This window comes from Diceros bicornis, chromosome 18, assembly GCF_020826845.1.
Source record: "Diceros bicornis minor isolate mBicDic1 chromosome 18, mDicBic1.mat.cur, whole genome shotgun sequence".
Taxonomy (NCBI): domain Eukaryota; kingdom Metazoa; phylum Chordata; class Mammalia; order Perissodactyla; family Rhinocerotidae; genus Diceros; species Diceros bicornis.
The window spans coordinates 42453396-42478007 of record NC_080757.1 but is presented as its reverse complement, the minus strand read 5'-3'; the positions used below and the strand labels follow the sequence as shown (position 1 = coordinate 42478007).

At 50.4% G+C, this 24612-nt stretch overlaps 1 protein-coding gene across 1 annotated transcript; it reads left to right on the top strand.

The window, feature by feature from the left end:
* Positions 1-576: 576 nt before the first annotated feature.
* SOST (sclerostin) lies at positions 577-4119 on the top strand. Its single transcript, XM_058559418.1, has 2 exons — positions 577-932; positions 3698-4119. Exons 1-2 carry the CDS (start codon positions 713-715, stop codon positions 4117-4119), a joined length of 642 nt encoding a protein of 213 aa, XP_058415401.1. The 5' UTR covers positions 577-712.
* Positions 4120-24612: the final 20493 nt, after the last annotated feature.

The following is a 24612-nucleotide window of genomic DNA, read 5'->3' as shown; positions in this document are numbered from 1 at the left end:
AATGCTGAGCCTCATGGAGTTGGGACCAATGAGATTTCTTTTCTTTTCTTCTTTTTTTATTTTTTTGTGAGGAAGATCAGCCCTGAGCTAACATCCATGCCAATCCTCCTCTTTTTGCTGAGGAAGACCGGCCCTGAGCTAACCCGATGAGATTTCTTAAAAAGCATCCTTTTGCCTCTGTCTGGGTCTGTGGGGGCCAAATATACACCCCTAGGGCCATTTATTGGTGCGATGACAAATGCATTTGGCCTGAGAAATGGGATTGGCTGGGCTCAGCCCTGTGGAGGACCCAGAGCTGCAGTTTTCTGTGTTCAGCTGGTCCACAGTTTGTTTTGAGAAAGCCCGAGGGACCCAGGGAGGTAGAGATGAAGAGCCGGAACTCATTTGATATCCGAAAACCACAGCCGCCTGCACGTGGGAGGTGTTGGAGGGCAGGCTTGCCCCACACGCCCTGCTCTCCCTGGGTCACCTGGGAGCACCAGCAGCAATTTGGGAGTTTTCTGGGCTTGAGAAGAAGTCTTTGGAGAGGGCTTGCTCGGAGCACAGCCTGTTCCCTCCCCCTGGGCTGAGGGAAGCATGGGACCAGCCCTGCCCCAGCCTGTCCTCATTGGCTGGCATGAGGCAGAGGGGGCTTTAAAAAGGCAACCGTGTCCGGGCTGGGGACCAGAGCCTGTGCTCCTGGAAGGCTGGGTGCTCTCCTACGGTTGGCACCATGCAGCTCTCTTTCGCCCTGTGTCTCGTCTGCCTGCTGGTCCACGCAGCCTTCCACGTGGTGGAGGGCCAGGGGTGGCAGGCCTTCAAGAACGATGCCACGGAAATCATCCCTGAGCTGGGCGAGTACCCCGAGCCTCCCCCAGAGCCAGAGAACAACAAGACCATGAACCGGGCGGAGAACGGAGGGAGGCCTCCCCACCACCCCTTTGAGACCAAAGGTACGGGGGAGGAGAGACTCTGTAGCACATGGGTCCTGGTGGGTTCTCTGTGGGAGGTTTTGAAGACTGGGGTAGACTGTCAGCCACTGCCAGCACCGGTGGAGGGACAGTCTTGCCTGGAGGCAGGGGAAGGATGGCATGCCAGTGTAGCCTTGGAACTGGAGTGCAGGGGCGTGAGGCTGGCAGGAGGCTGGCAGTGAGAGCCCGGGGCAGCAAGGAGGCTCAGGTGGTGAGGGTACAGCACTGGGACAGGCTCAGGGGCTCTGAAAAAAGGTTTCAAAGAATCCCCTCCTGAGAATAGAGGAGTACAGGTCCAGCTGCTGGCACCACTGGGGAGGGGACAAGGCAAGGGAGCCTGTCATCTGAGCACCTGCTGGAAGCCAGACACTACGCCGCCGTGCCTGTCCTGTCCCCAGAGACCCACAGTGTGGGAGCCCCATGAGGGGAACTCCCAGTTTGAGGTGAAGAAACCGAGGCTCCAGAGACTAACTTGGTAGTGAGTAGAAGAGCTGAGATTTGAACCCAATTTGAGCCAATTCCAAGACAACTCTGGTGGGGGGATTGTGTGGGGGTGTTGGGGACCAAGAGCCAGAGCAAATCCTCGCAGAGAAGTGGGAAAGGGACGCCAGAAAGGCTCCCCGTTGGCCCCCCTGCCCACGGTCTGCCCAGTGAGCCGGCACTTGAAGGAACGGGGGTTGTAGGCACAGTTTTAGCCTCTGACCTAGGTGGCAGCTGGGTCCAGGGCCTGGAGAAGAGGCAGCATCCTCTGTGCAGGGAGTGGACACAGGTGGCATTGTCTGTCCTGAGTCCCCAACCCAGACCCAGCCTTGCCTCATTCCTGGGGAGGGAGCCTGGCCCTAGTGAAAAGGCAGTGGCCCCGGTGGAGGGCACAGCTGGGTTCCTGCTCAGGTCTGCACACAGGAGCCTGGGAGGCAGTGTGCACAGCTGGCTCTGCAGCTGGCAGGAATGGCTGGGGGCAGGGACTGGAATGACACTTCAGAGTGAGGGCCTCACTGCCCTCTGGCCATTGTCCAGGTGGGAGAGGAGTCCACTGCCCAGGCTCCTGCATCCCATCCCTCCCCGCCTCACGACCACCTGGGAATGTGGGGCTCTGCAAAGGGCAACCCCAGAGAGGCTGGAGGACCTCAGGTCTTCAAAACGGGAGAGCAGGAGGCCCCTCCCCCGCTCTCCCCCAGGCAAGTTCACCAAGCTCCAGCAGTGGGCTGTAGGGGACTCAAGTACAAGACATCCACCTCCCTGGGCTCCCATGAGAGGCACAAGCCCCAATGAAGCCACGTGCTCAAAACAAAGTCACCCTCTGCAGAGGAAGCACCTGACCTAGGGTCACTATTCTTGGAAAGACCCAAACTGCCTCCTTCCCTGGGCAAACAGGTCACTCCCACACACCACAGCCTGGGAGCAGGGGTGAGGATGCCAAACTAGCCCAGAAACCAGAAGGCCAGCCAGGGAAGGAAGGCAAACCCCACAACTCCCCTGCTGTGCTTGTCCTCCAGCGCCTGGGGGTGGGGGCCTGGCCTTCTCTGCCCCCTCTCTGGTTTTGCTCTTAGGACTATTTTCACCCCTTCGTGTCACATGGTAACTGTCCCCATGAGACCCTTGGGGGTAGACAGGCGCTCACATGAGGACCAGCTCTTTAAAAGGCTCCCAGCAGACTAAGCCCACAGTAGGAAACATGATCAAGATGTCTTGGGGGGACCAAGCCAGGCCTCAGAGCCCAATCTCCCCGGACCCAGGGAGCAAGCCTGTCCATCAAATGGCCCAGCAGAGTGCCTGGTACACAGCAAGTGCTTAATGTTTGTGGCAGCCGAAACTGTAGGTTTTCAGTCCAAGCTTGGTCCTCCTCTGGTAGGGAAGTAACTGTAGTAAAAAGCAGCCCTTCGCCCCTCCCCCAGCCTAGCCTCCCATGGGTGATCAGGCACACAGCTTCCACCCTTGTGGGAGCTGAGAGGTTCCGGGGCGCCAGGGAAGTGGAGTCAGGAGACCCAGGTCTGCCGTTTGAGCCAGCCCTTCTCCCTCTCTGGGCCTCAGTGTCCTCAGTGATAATGAGGGGGTCTGACAGGCTGCCTTTGGTTCCTTTCAAGTCGAAAGACTTCTCTCCACCTCCCCTTCCAGCCCTCTCCTCCCAGCAGCTGCCCTGACTTATTACCTCCAATTAACCCCTACTCCTGTCTCCATCCCCTCTCCACCCCTCCCAAGTGGCTGGAAAAGAAATTTGGGAGAAGCCAGAGCCATGCAGAGGGTGTGGCTACCACCTACCCTCCATGGCTAGGGACCCTGTGGCACAGGTGTGACTTCAGTCTGGTGAAGAGGGCCCCCTTAGAGACGAATAATAACAACACATAACAATAGCCAACACTTTCAGTTCTTACCACGCGCCTAGTGGCGTCCCCTGCATTATCTATGTAATGGGTTAACTCACTGAATACTCAAGACAACCCATTTTACAGATAGGAAGCACAGAGAGGTTAAGTAACTTGCCCAAGATCACGCAGTGATGGAGTTGGTGTTTGAACCACAGCAGTCACTGGCTCCAAAGAATTAGGGGGAGAGGGTGGGTCAGGGTCAGGGTGGGGCTTTCCACCAGCCCCAGAGTCCCTGGGCCCTTCCCATAATAACTCCCAGGGGCAAGAGCGTCTGGAGAGAGGCAGGTTTGGAAAACGCGGGAGTGGCGTGGAGGGAGCCTGGCCGGGCGGGGATCGGGGGCTGGGCCTGGCCGTCGCCCTCACGCGCGCCTCTCTCCGCAGACGCGTCCGAGTACAGCTGCCGCGAGCTGCACTTCACCCGCTACGTGACCGACGGGCCGTGCCGCAGCGCCAAGCCGGTCACCGAGCTGGTGTGCTCGGGCCAGTGCGGCCCGGCGCGCCTGCTGCCCAACGCCATCGGCCGCGGCAAGTGGTGGCGCCCGAGCGGGCCCGACTTCCGCTGCATCCCCGACCGCTACCGCGCGCAGCGGGTGCAGCTGCAGTGCCCAGGCGGCGCGGCGCCGCGCGCGCGCAAGGTGCGCCTGGTGGCCTCGTGCAAGTGCAAGCGCCTCACCCGCTTCCACAACCAGTCCGAGCTCAAGGACTTCGGGCCCGAGGCCGCGCGGCCGCAGAAGGGTCGGAAGCCGCGGCCCGGCGCGCGGGGCGCCAAAGCCAACCAGGCCGAGCTGGAGAACGCCTATTAGAGCCAGCCCGCCCGCCGCGCCTCCCCAGCCGGCGCCCCAGACCCAGGCGCCCCAGGTTCCTGCCCTCCGCGCGCGGTTTGATTGTTTGTATTTCCTTTTAAATGCCTGCAACCCAGGGCAGGGGGCCGAGACCTTCCTGGCTTCGGCAGGAGGTAGCTAGGCCCTGCGGATCCTGGGTGCCTGCAAAGCCCCCCTCTCCCCGCCCGCTTAAGGGGTCCCGCAGGCCGGGGAGGGAGCTGAGAGTCACAGACACTGAGCCACGCAGCCCCGCCCACCGGGGCCGCCTACCTTGGCTGGTCCCACTTCGAAGGAGGCAGAAAGGGAAGCATTTCACCGGGTTTTAAGGGAGTAGTGGGGAGTGAGAAAAGGCCGAGGACCGGTTAAGAAAGTTCCATAAGATTCCCCCTCTACTTCTCTGCCCGTCGTGAAGCCTTTAGTGCCGCGTTGTGCCAAGAACACAGGACTGGGGTCCGTAGACGGGGCTTCTAGTCCTAGCTCTGCCCCTAACTTGCCGGGTGGCTACCCTCTTCTCTTTCTGGACCTCGATTTCTTCTGTAAAATGGAGGTAGGGAATGGAATTAGGATCTCGAGGAATCTACTGGCGTCTGATCGCAAAGACTCGAGTGCCCTTTACATGGGCAGGGAGAGAGAGAGGTTGGATTGAATTCCAGAATTCTGAGTTGTAATCCTCTGATCTGGCAGCCAGAGATGAAAAACAAGCAAGAAAAAAGAAACGAATCTATTTAAAGCTGACAGACTCTCCAAGGATGCGGTGTTGTTTCCCAGCCTGGCCTCCCCAGATGTTTGGCTACCTCCACTGCTCCATCTGAAAGGATGCAGAAACAACACCATCAATTGGGATAGAGAAGGAGAAGGTCCCAAGGGTGGCAGGAGGGACAGAAATCACCCCTCTATTCCCAAAGAGCAGCCCGCCACCCCACCCCTGCCATGGCCATATTTTAAAGTCACCTTCTGTAGAGAAGCTCAGGGTCCCAGGACACTGGGTTTGCAGGCCCAAGGGAGCAGCCAGCAGATCCCTTCTGAGGTACCTCCTCCTGCCTTCCATCCACTGACACATTTCTGTCCAGAAAATAGCTTCTTCCTGCTGGTACATGTGATGGCATTTCTTACATTAAAATAATATTACTGGGGAAAAAATGACAAGTGCTGTACATATGCTGAGAAACTGCAAAACCTAATAGCTGCCATCCAAACATCTTTTTGAAAATCATTTCCAGGCACCTCTTACTTTCTGTGTAGTTTTTAATTGTTAAAAGTTTTTTTTTTGCTAAACAGAAGCACATGCCGTGTGAAAGCCTGCTGGGCTGGTCATTTTTGTAGTCCTTTCATGTGGGATTTGTCCGCAAGAATGAAAGTAGTAGTTTTTAAAAAGAGTTAAGTTACATATTTATTTTCTCACTTAAGTTATTTATGCAAAAGTTTTTCTTGTAGAGAATGACAATGTTAATATTGCTTTATGAAATACCAGTCTGTTCCTTCAGAATCCAGAGGCATTGTTAATAAAGACAATGGATCGTTATGGAGAGGATGTGGTCTCATTTTGTCAACCACACACAGTCATTTCTGTCAAAGTGAACATCCTTCTCTTGGTCACTAGGGCTACAACCTTGGACGTACTTTGTGCTATGGTGGCCCTTGTGGCAGTCTTTCCTTTGAAAAGTCATGTTTGTCCCTTCCTTTCCAAACCTGGACCTCATTCCTCATTGCCTGGCCATTGTAATCACCTCAGCCTGCTCTCCCTTGAGCAGCCTGCCCTTCATGCTGTCTTCTAAAATCGTTGTTCTCATCGTGCATACCCCTGCTCAAGATCCTTCAACAGCTCCTTCTTGCCCAGGATCAAGTTCGGGCTTCTCAGTCTGACATGTAAGACCTTCCCCTGCTTGACTCCCATCCCCCGCCCCCCCCACGAAGCTTCCGTACTGACTCCAAGTGGCCACAGGCTGTACTGCTGTACTGCTCCCTGCCTCCTTGGTTTGCTGTCCCCACTGACCACCCACAACAACTCCTGCTCTTTTTGGGGGGTTCATGTTTCTTGTCACCTCTTCCCTGAATCTTCCAGAAATGTTCCAATCCCGCTGATCCCTCTCTCCTTGGATGTGCAGCCCCTTTTATCCATGCCACTGCTTTGATCCCTGAGTCTCTGTCTTACGTTTGACGTTCATTCTTGGATCACTTTGTCTCACCTGGCCAAGTCCTGCTTAGTACCAGGATAGACACTGAGCCCAGTACAATTCAGGACCAGCTCACGGGGAGCTCAGTCAAGCTTTTTTCTCAACGTGAGTTTCATGCCTCCCTGGTGAAGGTGTAAGCTCGTCGCAAGCAGGGACAATGTCTGGCACTTCTCTCAAAGTCTTACCACCTAAGGTGCCACATAGTGCCGGACGCTAGCTGAGACTCAAGAACTACTCTTCTGTTGCCATAAGGAGGGATGATCAATAGCAAAGTTTTAAATCAAGTCCATCCCATCTTGGGGTAACCGCACCCCAAGAGCCCTCCTCACCCCCCAAAGTAAGCTGAAGTCCTCCCAGATGACTTTCCACTGTAATTCCCAATGAACCGTCATAAATTTATTACCATCATCAAGTCTTTGAGAGGTGTCAGTGGGTGTTGCTGCCTCCAGCTCCGAGGTGGCCTCAGTGAGACCCTGCAAGGAATCCGTGCATTGTGAGGAGTGTCCCAGAGCTTGGAACAGGAGAGTGGGTAGGAAATGGATACATTGTCCAGCCCCCGGAGGCAATGTGCTACAGTGGCTGGGACATGGGCCCTGGAGCCATGTTTGTGTTTGATCTGAGGCACCAAGGGGTTAAATGTTTTGTCCGCAGCCAGGGGTGGGCTCAGTTCCCAGCCCTGACACTCACTCGAGCTGCTCAGAGCCTGGTGGGCACGTAGGCAAATAGGTCACATTGTTCTGTACAAAGTGTTATGGGACTAAGGATGAGAATAATTCATTCTGTGGTGGGGATGAGGGATAAAGGTTAGCGAAGGTTTCACAGAGGCGGGTGCTGCTTAGAGGCTGGCCAGGTGGAGAAGGGGGCACAGGTATTCTAGGCAAAGGCACTGAGGCTGAAGGCGCATGGCTGTTCGTTGGGGGATAAGACTCGATCCAGCACCCTTCGTCAACGTGTACTGAGTCTTTGCCTGCGCCAGGCAGTGTTGGGGAACCAGGAATTCCAAGCAATGCCCCAACACCAGCTATACCTAGGGTCTGCTTTCCTTTTATTTGTGTGTGAGGAAGATCAGCCCTGAGCTAACATCCATGCCAATCCTCCTCTTTTCTCTGAGGAAGACTGGCCCTGAGCTAACATCTATTGCCAATCCTCCTTTTCTCCCCTTGTTCTCCCCAAAGCCCCAGTAGATAGCTGTATGTCATAGTTGCACATCCTTCTAGTTGCTGTACGTGGGACGCCGCCTCAGCATGGCCAGAGAAGTGGTGGGTCGGTGCGCGCCCAGGATCCCAACCCGGGCCGCCAGTAGTGGAGTGCGCCCACTTACCTGCTAAGCCACGGGGCCGGCCCCTAGGGTCTGCTTTCTGAGACCCAGAGATCCAGGAGGGCTCAGCCCAGGCTACAATCCCATTACCACGAGGGGAAAAAACCCAAAGGCTAAATTGTAGGTCAGGCTAAGGGTTATTTATGGAAAGTTATATTCTACCTACATGGGGTCTATGAGCCTGGCGCCAATCAGAAGCGGACCAGCCAGGAGGCTCAGCTGGGAGGGGCAGTGTGCTGCGGGAAGCACACATTCAGGGGTGCAGCCAGGACGGGCTTGTGTTAATAGTCTGAGAGTCAGACAGATAGAGGGGCAGAGGGAAATAGGTCTCTCTCTCTCTACCGCTCTCACACACACACACACACACACACACACACACACTCTCCATGAGTCTCTATCTACACTGCAAGTATGCATCAGGCCACTTTTGCAAGAGGAGGTAGAGCAAAAGAAACTCAAAGAAGCCACAGGAATCCAACCTTCCCTGCTGTCCTTGAAGTAGGCAGGACTCGGGCAGCTGCGGGGGGCGGGGGGTGGAGAGCCTGCAAAAGCTACCCGCGTCAGCCGAGCTCAGAGACGCAGCAGCTGAAAGCTGGTGCCGTGTCCCACACCCGCCCGCCTCCCACTTGTTCCCCGACACAGGCCTGCCCTGGTTTCTAAGTCCTGATCACTGATTCTAGCTCTGGGGACGGCGTAGTCCTGCCCACCCCTCCTCCACCCCCCCATCCTCCCACTTCCTGGACCATCCTCTGTCTTCTCCCTTGTCCAAAGGCAGGCAAAGGCTCAGGTCTCTGGCGGCTTTGACCAATAGCTGAAGTTCCTTTCATGGCTAGATGGGCAGGAGGCAGGGAGACTGTTGCTCTTAATTAATGCAACCATGTACCTCGTTTGCCAGGCATTGACACCTATTGACTCAGCGTAATTATTAACAGCTCCCACTTTTACTCTCAAAAGTGTCCCAGTTTGGGCAATACACTATATGGTTTCCCTGCTATTAACAGATGCGACTTTCTGTGGAATGACTGGGCCACTTCCAAATGCTGCTCCCTCTGTCTGGGGTGCTCCCTGCCTGCCTACTCAAGGCCTGTCACCCTTCAGGTCTCAGACAAGTGTCACTCCCCTGACAACCAGCCCAGTCCAAATCCCTTTGCTTTATCTTCTTAAGCAATGCTCCCTTCCTTCAGAAAGCTTATCTCAGCACAGTCAGGTGCCCGTAACGACATTTCAGTCAATGACAGACCACATATACGGTGGTCCCATAAGATGAGTACCATCTAGCCTAGGTGTGTAGTAGGCTACACCATCTAGGTTTGTGTAAGTACACTCTGTGATGTTCACACAATTACAAAATCGCCTAACGTCGCATTTCTCAGAACATATCCCTGTCATTAAGCGACACATGACTATAGTTATGTACTTATGGATTTATTCATATAAGTATTTGATTAATCTCTCCTCTTCCAGACTATAAGACTCAGGAAAGCAGTGACTCCTCTTTGTTGTTGCTACCAGGTCACCCCCAGTACCCAGCATACAGTAGGTGCCTCATATGCATGTGGTTGCATAGTTGTTGTTCAGTTTATTTAGGATTTCTTCTCTTGTGAGATTAGGTGGATGGAATGGACTGGGATATGTGGATGATGGCAGGAGGAGGGAGGGGAATATCTGACTTTTGTGAAAAGAGGCTGTTTGCCCGGATAGTTTTATATTGGGTCTCTGAGGATGAGACGCAGCTCCTACCCTCAAGCAGTTTCTAATCTTGCTGGAGAGTTGAGTGGAAATGAGGGCACGAGGTCCCGCTGTGGAGTATGTGCTCATTTGCCACCTGAGTGGTAGAGACCCAAGGGGATGGGGGCTTCAGGGGAGCAAGGCAGGGGTGGCGGTGGGGTCCAGCTGAGATTTGAAGGCTGTCAGGATGTGGAGGGGCAGAGAGGAGAGGCAGCGGAAGGAAACGGGGCACACACCAGGTGGGGTGGGGCGGTGGCAGCACGGGACCTGGCACGTAGTAGGCTCTCTCTATCCAAGTTTATTACACAAGGAAGCAGCAGAAGTCAAGAAGGAGAGCAGGGGGGGTGTGGGCAGAGTCGGATACTGTCAATCATGGCAGGAGACAGAAGGCACAACATGTGGAAAGGCAGGAGGGGCTGAGTCCCCATAACGGTGGCATCGACTCCCGTAGGACAGGCAAGAACCTGGGTGGTGGGTGCTGAAGGGTGCTCTGAATGATGCTCTGTTCTCCGAGAGCCTGGAAGGGCTGCTTTGGAGACTGAGCCCTGCCTTTCTTACAATCTCCCCCCTGTCCCCAATTCCCAACTTCCCTACAATCATCTGGGGAGCCTGAGCTTGGATCCTACCCACCAAGACGGCCAGAGCCGGTGGTGGGCAGCTGCAGGTGGGAGATAGGTACCCATGAGGGAGGGCGGGAAAGGGAGGTGGAAGGAGAGGAGCCCAGACCACAAACCTCACCTGCCCGACAACTTCCTGAGGGTTGATCCTGCCTGCAGTTTAAGGTGGAGGCAGGAGAGAGGGGGGAAGGAGAGGAAGTAGGAGAAAGGAGAAGGTGGACATGGAGAGAAAAAGAGGCATAACCTTCATTCCTTCCACTGATAGTGACTGAGTGCCAGCCATGTGCCAGGCTCCGCCCGAGGCTCCAGGCATGTGCTGTGATCATAGAGCCTCATGAAGCTCATGGTCTAGTCCTGGCAGGGAGACGAATGTTAGAGAGATGACAAAGAAATGCATAGCAGAATGCCTGGGAATGAAAAGTTCTGTAAGGAAAAATAAAGCTGGTGAGCAGAGAGAGAGCCGTGTGGGCTGCCAGGGCAGGCCTCTCTGAGGAGGTGGCATTTAAGCTGAGACCTAAATGCAGTGAGGGAGTGAGCCACACAAGGCCCTGGGGGGTGCATGTGCCAGGAGGGAGAACAGCAAGTGCAGAGGCCTTGGAGGTATGTAGGGGGTGGTGAAGGGACACCACTAATTGTCTTGGGTGCCTTTCAGGCGTCTCCATGCCAAGGCTGCTAACCTCTGATCTGGAAGCAGCATGATAATTATAATTAGAGTGGGGAGATGTGCGTGTGTGTGTGTGTGTGTGTGTGTGTGTGTGTGTAAAAGAGAGAGAGTGTCTCTTTGTATGATCTCCTGGCTCTGTATGTTAAAGACCAAGTGGCCCAGAGAGGAGAATAATTTGCATGTTATTAATTATGTAGCTTTGCACGCCTTTATTCTTAAAGTGCATGATCAGTCTGCTTAAGGGAGGCTGCGGGCATTGGGCAGAGGCATTTTATCTAGGACGCACATAAGTTATGAAATTCATATATAATTGCAGAAACGTCTACTGTTCTCCTTTGCTGGATGCCCACAAAGTCCAAGCTGGTATAGAAGCAAGGATTAGCTCGGCTTGGGGAAGTGTGAACATGAATGTGTTGGCTGTTCTGCCTGCCCTGGCTCGAAGCCCAGACACATAAGAATGTGTTGGTGTAGACATGTTTATTCAATTCAGTTGAGGCCGTAGGTCAGGGGATTGAGATCTGAAGGGTAAGAAGGAGTCTAGAAATGAATGCTTTCTGGAAAGGTTCGTTCTTACTTCTCTGAACTGTATAAGAACGTTCCCGTCTGTGAGCATGCTTAAGCCACAGCATCCACTGCAAACCTCCTTCCAGAAGACTTGTTTTCGCTCTGCTTTCTGGTTTTGCACATGTGGTCACAGCTGTGTGCATGCCTGCTTGTGCACACACACACCGTCTTTGCTCTGAGTATACAATGCCCAAGGTGCCCAGGTATGCTAAAAGCCTCCTGTTTCTGCCCTTGGTTAGCAGGTGTCTAAGAGCAGCACTGGCATCTGGGAACTGAGGATGATGCTGTGATCTAGAAGTCACGTCAGATTGGAAGGGTGGCCAGTTCTGGACAAGACAGAGCCCCATGTCTTCCAGGGACACCAGACAAGAGGCAAAGACTCTGCCTTTACCCAGAGGCCAAAAGCAGCCCAAGAAGGTGGGGTGTTTTCTGTACACGTTGCCCTTTGGGGCTCCCAAGACCTGCCTCCAGCTCTGCTCCATCCTGAAGGAACTGGGGTCCCTCCTCCCAGTCTCCTCCCTTCCATCCTCTCTACCACTACCAGATGGACTGTTCTCTGTTTTTTAAAAAACAATGTTCAGATTTTTTTAAATGCAGGAAATTTAATGTTTTAGCATTTTTGCTCAATTTTTTAAAATATAAAACAAATAGAACATTATAGATAAAATTCTTTGTATTTCTCCCCTTCCCCATGCTTTCCTTCCTGCTCCAGAAGCAATAATCCATGTTTCTATGCTTTTCTACATATATGTTATTTACAACCAATATAAAACATGTATGATTTTAAATTTTACATGCATTTTATCACGCTATACGTATTCTGAAACTTACGTTTTTTTACTCAACATTATGCTTTTAAGATCTAGCCACGGATTGTTCGATCATTTTTAGCTATTCAACCCTATTACATTTTATGACTATACCTTATCTGTTTATCCGTTTTTTTACGGGTGGACGTTAAGTTATTTCCAGTGTTAGCACTATCACAAGCGATGCTGTAAGGAAGTTGCCTGCGCTAGTCTCCTGGTGTGACATGTGGTAGAACTTCTTCAAGACAGAAAGGAATGAATGTTCTAATACAAAAATCTAATCATGTCGCTTCCTTGCTCAAAATTCCCCCATGGCTCCCTATCGCCTAAAGGATAAACTCTAAACTCTCTAGCTTACAAGGAGATGATCTGGTTTCTGCCTGCCTGTCCAGCCATACATTCAACCAGTGGCCTCCTTAGCAATTGATTCTCTGCAATATCGTATTTCTTTTAAGTTCCCAAAAGTAGTTTCTGGGTAGTTTCAAGCCTCTGTGCTCTTGCACATGCTGTTCAGTCTGCCTAGGACACCGTCCTCCCAATTCTCTGGTCTGAAAAGTCCTCTTCATCTTCAAGTCTCACCTCAAACACTGCCTCTTCCATGGGAGCAAACTACTGTGTCATGTACATACTGCATTACAGGGACAGCCACAGGGGCTGAACTTGACTTCCTCCTCTCCAGACTGTGAGTCTATTGAGGGCAGGGCCCCAGCTTTGCACATTTGTAGCCCCAGTACCTTTGCACAGGCTTGGCCAAAGTCAGTGCTCAATAAATATTTGTTGAATTGATGGATGTTTGGCCAGTGGGGCGTGATTTGAGCAGCAGAAATGAAAAGTGCGGCTTCCTTCCAGCTCAGTAGCAGGCAAGAGCTCTGGGATGACATTTTCAAAAGCATTTCTTTCATTCAAGTTCCTCTGTAGCTTTGCAATGTTTTGGGGGGAGAGGGGCCCCTCCCAAGAAACCAAGTCCATGGTTATTTACCCAGAACATAATCAAGCACCCAAATTACAGATACCTCTATCACTTGGCCAACAATTTGGTGTTGTGGTGTTAGGTTATTTCTATGTCTGAAGAAAACAGCTCAGCTCTGACTAAAGAAATAAATGATATCATTTTTCATTCAGGCAACCAGATTCCTTGGTACAAAGGGCTCCCTAGGGAGGACCGCCGGGACAGCGTGGCTCCTCTGAGGCTATTTACATCTGTCAGCTTCTCTAATCTCTGGCCTTCCTTCCTCTGCCTGTTTCCTTTTCTTCGCACGGAGGCCCGTGTGGAGCCCCATGCTTGCGAGGAGGCTGGTGGAGCCACCGTCCTCACGTATGCGCTGGGGGTGGTGGGGGTGAGGTTTTGGCCGAGTGGCATTTGGGTTTTTTTTTCTTTTTCCTTTTTCTTAGAAACCAGCCTTAATTTAAGATAATGACTCCCCTCATTTGCCAGTGATCGCTATTTGTAGGGACTTATTTTTCCCTGGTCAATTTGGCCAAGAGAAGTTGAATCTAAAAGGGGACGTTTTCTAAAAATGTTGCCGGACAGTTTGCAGGGCACCAAGGGGCGCCTTCTGGGTCACCTGTTCCATGAATGCCTGGGTGACCCTCTTAAAGGTCTTTTCTTAAAGAAAAGCTGGAGATGGAAACAGATTCCTGGGCCTTTGATGACGGACGGAGTCAGGATGGCTCTTTAAAATGTCACAGAAACCTGGGGTAACAAAGGCCCCGAGGAATTATTTGGTTCGGACTTTGCCGAAATATTCCAATTCCTGCATGATCAGCCTTCACCTCTGTCCAGCCTGGTCTCCTGTCGGTGTCCCCCACCTCCCGCCCCGGCCCTGGCTCCCCTCTCTGCCCACACTGCCTCACTTTCAGTTCCCCGAAAGCACAGGGCTCATAGCTTATGGCAATGCTGTTCCCTCCTTTGGGAATGCTCCTCCTGAAGTCTCTGCCTTCCAATCTCAGCTCAAATGCCACCTCCTCAGAGGCCTTCCCTGACCACCCCATCTGAAACAGGACCCTGCTATTCTCTTTCCCAACCTTTGTCACGACTTGTATTCGTGGCAGGTCATGTCTGCTTCTGCTGCCCAATCATAACCCCTATTAGGCAGGGACTGAGCTGGCATACTCCCCACCGTGTGCCCTGTGCTGACACCACGGAGCCTGGCACACAGCAGGTGCTCCATAAGTGTTTGCTGAATGTGACCCAGCAAGGGACAAGTGGGCCACCAGCACACTTGCTCTGGAGTGGCTTTAACACAACCACTGTAGGTGTCATCTAAAGACTGGATCTAAAACACTCACGAGCTTCAGACGGCCCACGTAGCCCTCCTCCTGAAGAGGGGGTAAGAGACCCCAGACCTGGAAAAATGTTTTGAGCTTTTCTATTTCTCCGTTTCTTTATGCACAAGACGCTTTCCTTCCCTCAATCACTTTCTTTCCCTTTTTTCACCCTCATTAGAGACTTCATTTCACTAACAATACTGTTCATAGAATCCATTTCATGTTTTCCTGGTCCTTTTGTGCTGTCTGGGGAGACGCAGGCACGCACTTTGAGGTCAGTGTGGGGCTCACTCACGCTGCAGCTTCTGCTCGGCTGACCATCTGGGTGCCTCCAAACCCTCAGGAGCCTCAGCTGGACACCTGGGCTCCCCCATGACTCCTCCTGCCCCTTCATCCCTGCAACCAACCCCTCGACCACCACCAGCATGGTTTCTACTCCTTCCGCCTGCCTAACGTCTCTTGAATCCATTCATTCTCTCTAATGCTGCCCCCTGGTTCAGCTGCCCTCTCCCTTGCCCCGGCCTCCCACGTCCTCGCTGCCTCTGGACTCACCTGCTCCACGCCAGTCTTCCTGCAGGAGCACATTCTGATCCTGCCCCTCCTCTGCTTCCTGTGGCCTCAGGATGGTGAGCCCTCACCTCCACCAGGCCCCAGGCCAGATCTGATCAGACCTCCCAGCTCGCCAGCTCCTTCTCTTCCTGCCCAGCAACCTCCCATGTGCCTCGCTGGGCACCTCTCAGTTCCCCCAAGTCCCACACCCTCTCACACCCCGGCCTCTATGCAGCTGGTCCCTCATCTAAAGCCTTTCCTGCATCACCTGCTCCTCTTGCCTTGGCTCACATCACTTCCTCCTGGAAGCCCCCTCTGAGCCGCCGGCCTGGGTTAGGGACCTCCCCTGTGTTCTCATGGCAAGTCTGTAGTGCCCCTCATATTGCCCTGGGCACAGTACCCTTTAATTGCCAATTTGCTGGCTATTTCCTCCATTAGACTGGGAACTTCCTGAGGACAGAGACTGGCTATCATGTTCAGGGCTCTAGAGAAGACTCTGATTTGAAAACCCTGTGACTTGGACATGCAGGAGTAGCCAGACTTGCAAGATATAAAGGGGACAAACTTCACCTTGGGATCCAGCCAAGAGGACCTGATCACAAGGGAGGGAAACCGAATTGAGCTTGAGGCCCCTGGGCAAGGAGGAGCCCCAGGCATCCTGTGGTCTGATCTTCTTGTCTTCAAGCAGGCATGACTGGGTTCCAGAAGTACAAACCATAGGACAGCCCTCCCAGACTTCTAGAGAGGATCTGAAGCTGAAGGAGCCCCTCCACTGAAGGCTGGGCCCACCTCTTCCTCGTCCTGGCAGATGGCCTGAAAGAGGGCACGGCTCTCCTAACATTTGGTTGTGCAAGGGACCTCTTCTTCTCCAGCTCTGGATATGAAGAGGTCTACCCCAGGTGAGCTGTGTGTGTGTGTGTGTGTGTGTGTGTGTGTGTGTGTGTGTTGGGAGAGATGCTTATGAAGAAAGTTTTCCCTGCTCTTGAAAAGGGACTCACAATGAGGACCATATTGATCAGGGTCCAGCAAGGGAAGCAGCGTCTATGGGAATAAGGGATTTATTACAGGCATTAGATCTTACCCAAATGTCGGAGGAGCTGGGGCAGTAATGTTCTGAAAGAGGATTTGGACGATCAGGGAAAGAGTCACCAACCAGAGAAATCAGAGAAGCCAAGTATGTCCAGCTGCCCAAGTGGGGTGGTGAAGGGAGCTTGTGGAGAAGTCAGTGGGGAGCCATTGTTCAGCAAGGCCAGCAGGCAGGACAGGGAGCAGAGGCGTAGAGGATGAGCTGGAATGCGCAGGACACCTCTGCCTCTGTCTGTCACAGTATCTGACAGCGGCAACTCTCTGAGAGTCATCGTGCTGCTTCACTTTGATTTTCCAAATCTGGAGCAAGTTCCTCTTTTGACCAACTCTAACCCAGATCCATACGGAGAAGGGGATTCTGGGAAATGTAATTCCCAGATTAACCAAGTTGACATAACAGAAGCCAGCATGAGCACCTGTCCCGCTCATCCCTCCAGCCTCCTCCATTCCACCTCCTACCCATGCCCTGGCCCCAAACTGTTTGTGCCCCTACCCATGCTGTGCCCTCGGTTTGGATACCCTGGCTCCCTGCTTTAGCTGGTCAACTCTACTTCAACCTCAGGATCTGGCCCCAGAGACCCATTCCCTGGGAAGTCTTTCCTCTCTCAGACTCCTGCTCTCCTCTGTGCTCCCCAAGAACTTGGTACAAACCCGTATTGCACCTCCCGTGGCCTGCTGTGTCTTCCTCACCCCCAGGTCACAGAGTGTCTTAGGAACAAGGAGTATGCCTGCTGGTCAGCACCCAAGGAGCTAGTGCTGGGGGTCTGGGGCTCCCTGGGAGGGGGCCAGGCTCCCCTGGCGTGGAAGCCACTCAACCACTGGTTTGCTGTGCTTCAGAATGACCTGGGGAGCTTGTTAAAAATTCAAGTTCCCGGGGCCGGATCGGTGGCGCAAGCGGTTAAGTGTGCGCGCTCCGCTGCGGCGGCCCAGGGTTCGCTGGTTCGGATCCCGGGCGCGCACCGACGCACTGCTTGGTAAGCCATGCTGTGGCGGCGTCCCATATAAAGTGGAGGAAGATAGGCACAGATGTTAGCCCAGGGCCATCTTTCTCAGCAAAAAAAAAAAAAAAAAAAAAAAGAGGAGGATTGGCGGATGTTAGCTCAAGGCTGATCTCCTCACAAAAAAAAAAAAAAAAAAAAAAAAAGAAAAAAAAATTCAAGTTCCCAGTCCCCACCTCCCTAAGGTTCTGATTTGGTATCTCTGGAGCAGGGCCCAGGAAGCTGCATTTTTAAGCAAATGTTGCAAGTGATTCTCCATCAACCCAGGTTGACTCTGACTGGCCTGAATCTTTGTTTTTTACAGTTTAAGTCTGATTCTTTTATAGGCGAAAGTTCTGCCTCTTCTAACAGAAAAATAAATGACTTTTACATAGTTTATTAATAATACTTGCTGTCAAAATGTTTATAAGTCCCTATAGGTCATACTCTGCTTTCATTGAAAACCTTGAATCCCAGACCATGGGATTTAAGAGTTGCCCCATTTCCTGAAGGGTTAAAGGGGGGATGCCAGGAAAAGACAGTGGGGAAAAGTGTAGAGTTTAGGCGTGAAGCCCTGCCAGGGGCCCGACCTGGACACAGAGGCCCAACAACGCCTCAGCCCCAAGAAAATCTCCTTGCCTTCCCAGGAACGCCAAGACACCCTGAGAAGGCACTGGCTGGGAAGGGCTGAGTGGCTGATAAGCGGGCTCACGCCCATTGGAGGGAGCTGAGCACACGTGCCAAGGCAGCCCATGCTCTCAGGACCTCCCATGCAGGTCTCCTGAGGAGCTGGTGCAGGAGGCAGATTCTTTCCCCAACACAGCAGCGAGGAAGATGCTGTTCTGGAGGCACCTTGGGCCCGATTAGCTGGGGAAGCGGGCATGTGTGCCTTGTTGCTTGGAGTACCTCCCCACCCAGCCCCAGCCCCTGGTCCTGCCCTGGGGCACCTCCTTGGCTGTGCAAGCAGGCATTGGTGACGGCTGATGGTCTCTAGTATTTTCACTATCATAAATATGGTGGATGGGGTTCTCTGGCCCTGTCAGCCCCTTTCCCCTCTCTATCCTCATCCCTCCTGGAGAGGGAGTCTTTGAACACTATAAATTATTAGAATGACATCTTGAGAATCCACCCTAACCAGAGAGGCTGATTATGTCAAGAGTCCTCCACTCAGAGGCTGGGGGGACGCAGGGCAGGTGGTTGTGCCCACCTTGGGCACAAGGCTCACCAGGAACAATCCAGATTTGTGGGTCCTGACCAAAGGAGATGAAGCTGGGTTTCTAAGAGAAGAAGGTTAGAAAGGGAAGGAGGAGGAGAGGGAGACCAAGACAAACAGAGATTGCTGGGCATCATGGAACTGCTATTTGGAAGGCAACCCAACGGAAAGGGGGGGAATCTGCTGCATCCTGAGCGAGTGCAACTGGATGCTTGCTGGTGGTGGATTGAGCCTGTACCCACTTTTGGACATTGGACATCTTTGCCCAGATAGATTTTTCTGTGTTTAGGATTATTTATTTTCCAAGAAGGGGGACATTTCTGTGGCTCCTGACATGTATTGCCTGATTGCTTTCCAGAAGTATCACTGTCCAATCTCATGACCCAAAGAGGCCGAGAGAGGGTCCCACTTCTGGTGCTTATTAACATGCAATAGAGAAATGTTTAATAGCAAGCAGAACGGAAAATCCCCTAGGCTGTGGGGCAGCGGCAGCGCTGTAGCTGGAGAGAGAACATCCAGATTTTTAACCCCTGGGGGCCACTTCAAATACATTTACACAGGATTTAAGGGTCATTACTAGATGTTGCCAAACGGAATCGATAAATGGATATGGCAAAGCTGTCTGCAGATCTCAGAGTAGGGACAGATGTGGTGCGATCCCCAGAAATCCCACAAGGCCTAGACATCGCCATGTGATGCTCATGGCAGGAATTAACTTGGGGCCCCACCATCAGAAGGCTTCTGCAGCCACTGCTCTCCCCCACTGATGGCAGGGGTGGGAGGTGCCACCACCCCACAATGACAGTCGCATCGGGACTGCATGGAACAGGAGAGAGGTGACTGCTCAAAGGAAAACTAGGACGGAGGCAAAAGCATCAGCTCGCCACTAGCCAAACTGCTAAATCGTCGGAGGTTACCATGTGCTAGGACAGGTTGCCGAAGTATGGCCACAAGCCAAATCCGCCCCTCTGCCTGTGAGTGAAGAATAGTTTTACAGATGAACATTTGCAATCAATTTGATGAATCCCAATTAAGTGATACGTTATCCAAAAAAAATTCCATTCTTCTCACTAGTAAACCTGCATTACAAAAATTGTTCCCAATTATTATAATTATATTTAAAATTGTGTCAATAAAAAATTTGTTGAAATTCGTTTACTCTCTTGCTACAAAAGTACTTACATAACATTCTTGATTTTGCTTTTTGGCTCACAAGCCCAAAATATTTACTATCTGACTCAATCAATTATCCATCTGATTCATTATAGGAAGAGTTTGCTGCCCCTTGCTCTAGGGCAGTGCTTCTCAGATTTTGGTGATCATAGAATCACCTGGAGAGTTTTAAAAACACAGATTCCTGGACCCCAGACTCAAAGATTCTGATTCAGTAGGTCAGAGGTGGGGCTAAAGATTTTCTAACAAACTCCTAGGTGAGGCTAATGCTGCTGGTCTGGAAACCACACTTTAAGAACAAGGCCCTAGCAGACACACCCTGGGAAGCAGACAAGACTGTAATCCTGAAAGGGAAGTTCTAGAAAGTACCACCATAGTTCTGGAACTTCACTGTCAGACCTGTTCTTGTGACTTATTTTGAACCAAAGACAACATATTCTTTGTGTATCCGAAAGATATACATAAAATTATTTTTAAAAGCTTCTACAAACCCATACCCGTATGGCCAATTGATTTTAAAAAAATTTTTAATTGTAGTAAAATACATATAATATAAAATTTACCATCTTAATCATTTTTAAATGTGCAGTTCAATGGCATTAAGTACATTCATATTGTTGTGCAGCCATGACCACCATCCATCTCCAGAACTCTTCATCTTGCAAAACTGAAACTCTATACCTATTAAACTGTAACTCCCCATTTCTCCATCCCCCAGCCTGTGGCAACCATCATTCTACTTTCTGTCTCTATGGATTTGACTACTCTAGGTACCTCATACAAGTGGAATCATACAGTATTTGTCATTTCATGACTGGCTCATCTCACTTAATGTCCTCAAGGTTCATTCATGTTGTAGCATGTGTCAGAATTTCCTTCCTTTTTAAGGCTGAATAATATGAAGGCGGAATAATATGAATAATATTCCGTCGTATACCATTCATCTGTCATTCATTTTGTTTACCCATTCTGTGGGTTGTCTTTTCCTCTGTGGATTGTGTCCTTTGATGCACATAAGTTTTTAATTTTGATGTAGTCCAATGTATTTATTTTTCTTTTGTTGCTTGTGCTTTTGGTGTCATATCCAAAAAAATCATTGCCAAATCCAATGTTATGAAGCTTTTTCTCTACTGTGATATTGTGATTTATAGGAAATGTATATATTTGGTCATTCATCTGAGAAAATGTATTTCTCAGATATATTTGGTCATTAGAACCTCCAGTTTGTAGCCAGTCGGTTGGAAGCACAGGTAACAACCTGGGCTGGCCTCTGAAGTGGAGGGTGGCCTCGTGGGACAGAGCCCTTTACCTGTGGATTCTGATGCCGTCTCCGGGTAGATAGTGTCAGAATGGATTTGAATTTTTGGACACACTGCTGGCGTCCAAGAGCATCTTGCTGGTGTGGGGGAGCCTACACACACACACACACACACACACACAAGTTGGAATTAGGTCCAGGAACCCTTTGCGCCTACGTTTTCTTCTAAGAGTTTTGGTTCTTATATTTAGGTCTTTGATCCATTTTGAGTTAATTTTGTTTATGGTGTAATGTAAGGGTCCAACTTGATTCTTTTGCATGTAGATATCCAATTTTCCCAACACCGTTTGTTGAAAAGACTGCCTTTTCCCCATTGAATAGTCTTGACTCCCTTGCCAAAAACCATTTGATCATATATATGAGAGTTTATTTCTGAGCTCTCTATTCTATTCCATTCGTCTATATATCTGTCTTTATGCCAGTACCACACAGTTTGATTACTGTAGCTTTGCAGTAAGTTTTGAAATCAGGAAGTGTGAGACCTTCAACTTTGTTCTTTCTCAAAATTGTTTTGGCTATTCAGGGTCCATTGTGATTCCATATGAATTTTAGGATAGATTTTTCTATTTCTGCAAAAAAGTCATTGCAGTGGCTCCATCATGCTCTCCCGAGAATGGACTTGGCCGGGTGCCTCCCTCTTGTCAGTGCTCTCCTCTGAATCACTCTTGTGTGGTGCATCTCACCAGTGGAGCTCAGATGCAGGGTTGACCCTTAGTTTCTAGGAACGCTGAGGAAGTGAGTTTAGGTTTCTACCAGGGGGAGACGGCACTCACATGGTGGGAAATTTATCAAACACAGGAAGCGTATTGAAAAGGTACTGAGTAGCCCCAAAGCGTGAAAAACACTCTCTACAACATCATAGCCTTCACTCCTGTAATTTTACTTCTAGTAATTGCTCCAGTGAAATAAGCAGAGATAGGGAGCAAAGTGGATTCAAGGACGTTCACTGAAGTGTTACTTATATGGAAAACAAGAGGAGAAGAGGTAAGCCAATTGCAGTTCATACACATGATGGAATATAATGCAATTAGAAATCATATTTTAGGAGAATTTTTAATGACATGTGCAAATGCTTGCATATAATGCAGAGTGCAAACAAAATGGGGTAAGCCAGTGCTCATCAACCTTTATACACACGTGAATTCCCTGGACTTTGTTAAAATGCAGATTCTGATTCAGTAGGTTTGGGGTGGGGCCTGAGGTTCTGCATTTCTAACAAGCTCCCAGGTGATGCTTCTGCTGCTGGCTGGGACCAAGGATGAAACCATATATAGATAATCCCAGTTATGTTCAAGCATGTGTGTGTGCATAGAAAAAAGACTGAGAGAAAACACACCAGAATATTAACTAGTTAATACTAGTTATCTCTAGGTCATGAAATTATGGGTACTTTGTTTTCTTCTTTATAATTCCATATTTTTCAAGTTTTCTCTGATGACCATTATTTAATAAAAATATTAAAGAGAAAAAACTGCTGCTTCTGTGAGTACAATTAAACTTTTTCACTAGTTATCTCTCTCAAATTTATTTCTCTGGGGCCGGCCCAGTGGTGTAGTGATTAAGTTGGTATACTCCACTTTAGTGGCCCAGGGTTCACGGGTTCAGATCCCAGGTGTGGACCTATGCACCACTCATCAAGCCATGCTGTGGTGGTGTCTCATATACAAAAAAGAGGAAGATTGGCACAGATGTTAGCTCAGGACAAATCTTCCTCAAGCAAAAAGAAGAAGATTGGCAATAGATGTTAGCTCAGGGCTAATCTTCTTCACCAAAAAAAAAGAGAAAACTAAAAATTTTTTCTCATCAAAGTCAATGAGAAAACAGAGTTTGTGAAAAGAAACAGCTGCGAAAGATTGAGACCTAACACAGTCAGTAAACCAAGGATGCCACAATGGGGCTCTTGGGATCAATGACAGACCTACACTGGCTATTTTGACTGGCTGACTTATCAAGAAATGAATGATGCCAGAGACAATCAAATACCGCATGGAAAAGAATTTATAGCACCTTTTGTGTTTGTGGTTAGAATGACCACGGATGTGGTAAAGTCAGAATGTGTATCGGCAGCCGCAAAATGGATTTAGGTTTTTTTCTTGCAAAATTCATCTGAACTTCGTGGCTCCACTCACTTGGCCCAAAGATTAAGTCATCATCCAGGTTTCAGTGAAGGCTAAATCAGATCGAGAGAGAGGGAGCACGCAGCGCAGTGCCTAGCTGGCGGGGGATGTTCGAGAAATGCCGAAATATAATTTCCCAGTATTTAGCTGTTGCCGGAAAGAAGCAGACTGGAGAGCACAGGAAGTTTAAGAAAAGGGGCTCGAGATTCCCCAAACACCCAAGGAGAAGTTGTACCCCAATTCTGCTGCATACCCCTTGTATTTTAAAGAGAAGGCTTGGGCTGGGTGTGCATCCAGGCCTCTTACGTGAGCAAAGGGTGAACCTGGCAGAGCCAATTGACCTTCTCCTCCCAGAAGTGAGCATTTTCTGCAGCTCCTTGGCTGGCCTACCTTGGCATGGCTCCAACTGTACCAATATATGTGGGTTGCTTTATAGCTGCTCTCTATTTTTTGAAAGGAAGCATCTTTGGTGACCAGCGTTACAAGTCAAAGTTGAGACTGCGTGACCAAGGGGGCCTGGGACTCAGGGAGAACTGTGGCCAGCCTCAGTCTCTGTTGGATTATTCTTCCAGAACCCCAGTTACTAATCCTGCCACTCATCTTCTCATAAACCTTCTATGACTCCCAGCCACCAACCAAATGAAGTCCAGCTCTTGGATCAGGTGTTCATGAATCTAGGGCTGCAATACTACAATGCAATACACAACCCAGAGTTAGTGCGGACTCCACAGGTGAAGGGCACTGTCCCCAATAGGACTGCCCTCCCTCAGACACCAGCCACAAGTTTGAGAGTCTGCCTGAACTTCTGACCAACTGGTTATATATTTGGGGTTTCCCACAACCCCCTCAGGTTTGGTAATTTGCTAGAATGACTCACAGAACTCAGGAAAGTGCTATACTTAAAACTACAGTTTTATTATGAAGGATACCAATCAAGACAAGACAAATGAAGGGACCCATAGGGCGAGGTCTGGGAGGGTCCTGAACACAGAGCCTGCATGTCCTCTCCCTGTAGAATAAGGACGTGCCACTCTCCCAGCACATGGATGTGTTCACCAACCAGGAAGCTCAACTGAGAGTTTTTTTCCCCCCCAGAGTTTTTACTGGGGTTTCATTACATAGGCATTAATGATTGAATCATTGGCCACGTGATTGAACTCAATCTCCAGCCCCCTTCCCCCACCCAGAGGCTGATATCACAGGGCTCAGAGCCCCAACCCTCTAATCACAAGGTCTTTCTGAAGGCCAGCCTCTAACACAAAACTATCTAGGGCCCACCAGGAGTCACCTTGTTAGTATAAACTCCGGGGACCCCCGGGAACAACATGAATAACAAAGACACTCCTATCATTAGGGAAATTTCAAGAGTTTAGACGCTCCCTCCAGGAACCAGGACAAAGACCAGACAATGCTTTATTATACAACAAGTGTCAACCTCCTTTCACCACTGTGTGCTCCACGACCCCTCTCCACATGCTCTTGGCTCAGAACAGCTTCTTGCTGTTCTCTACATATCCTCAGAGTTTTCCCACCACAGTTCCTGCTATGGACTGAGTTGTATTTCCCCCCAATTCTTATGTTGAAGCTCTAACCCCCAATGTAACTGTATTTGAAGGTGGCGCCTCTAAGGAAGTAATTAAGGTTAATGAGGTGGTAATGGTAAGACCCTCATCCCATAGTACTTGTGTCCTTATAAGAAGAGACACCACAGAGCTTGTACACTTGCTCTCTCCCTATCCCTCTACCACGTGAGGACACAGCGAGAAGGTGGCCATCTGCAAGCTGGGAAGAGGGACCTCACCAGACACCTACTCTGTTGGACCTTGATGTAAGACTTTCCAGCCTCCAGAACTGTGAGGAAATAAATGTCTGTTGTTGAAGCCATCCAGTCTATGGTACT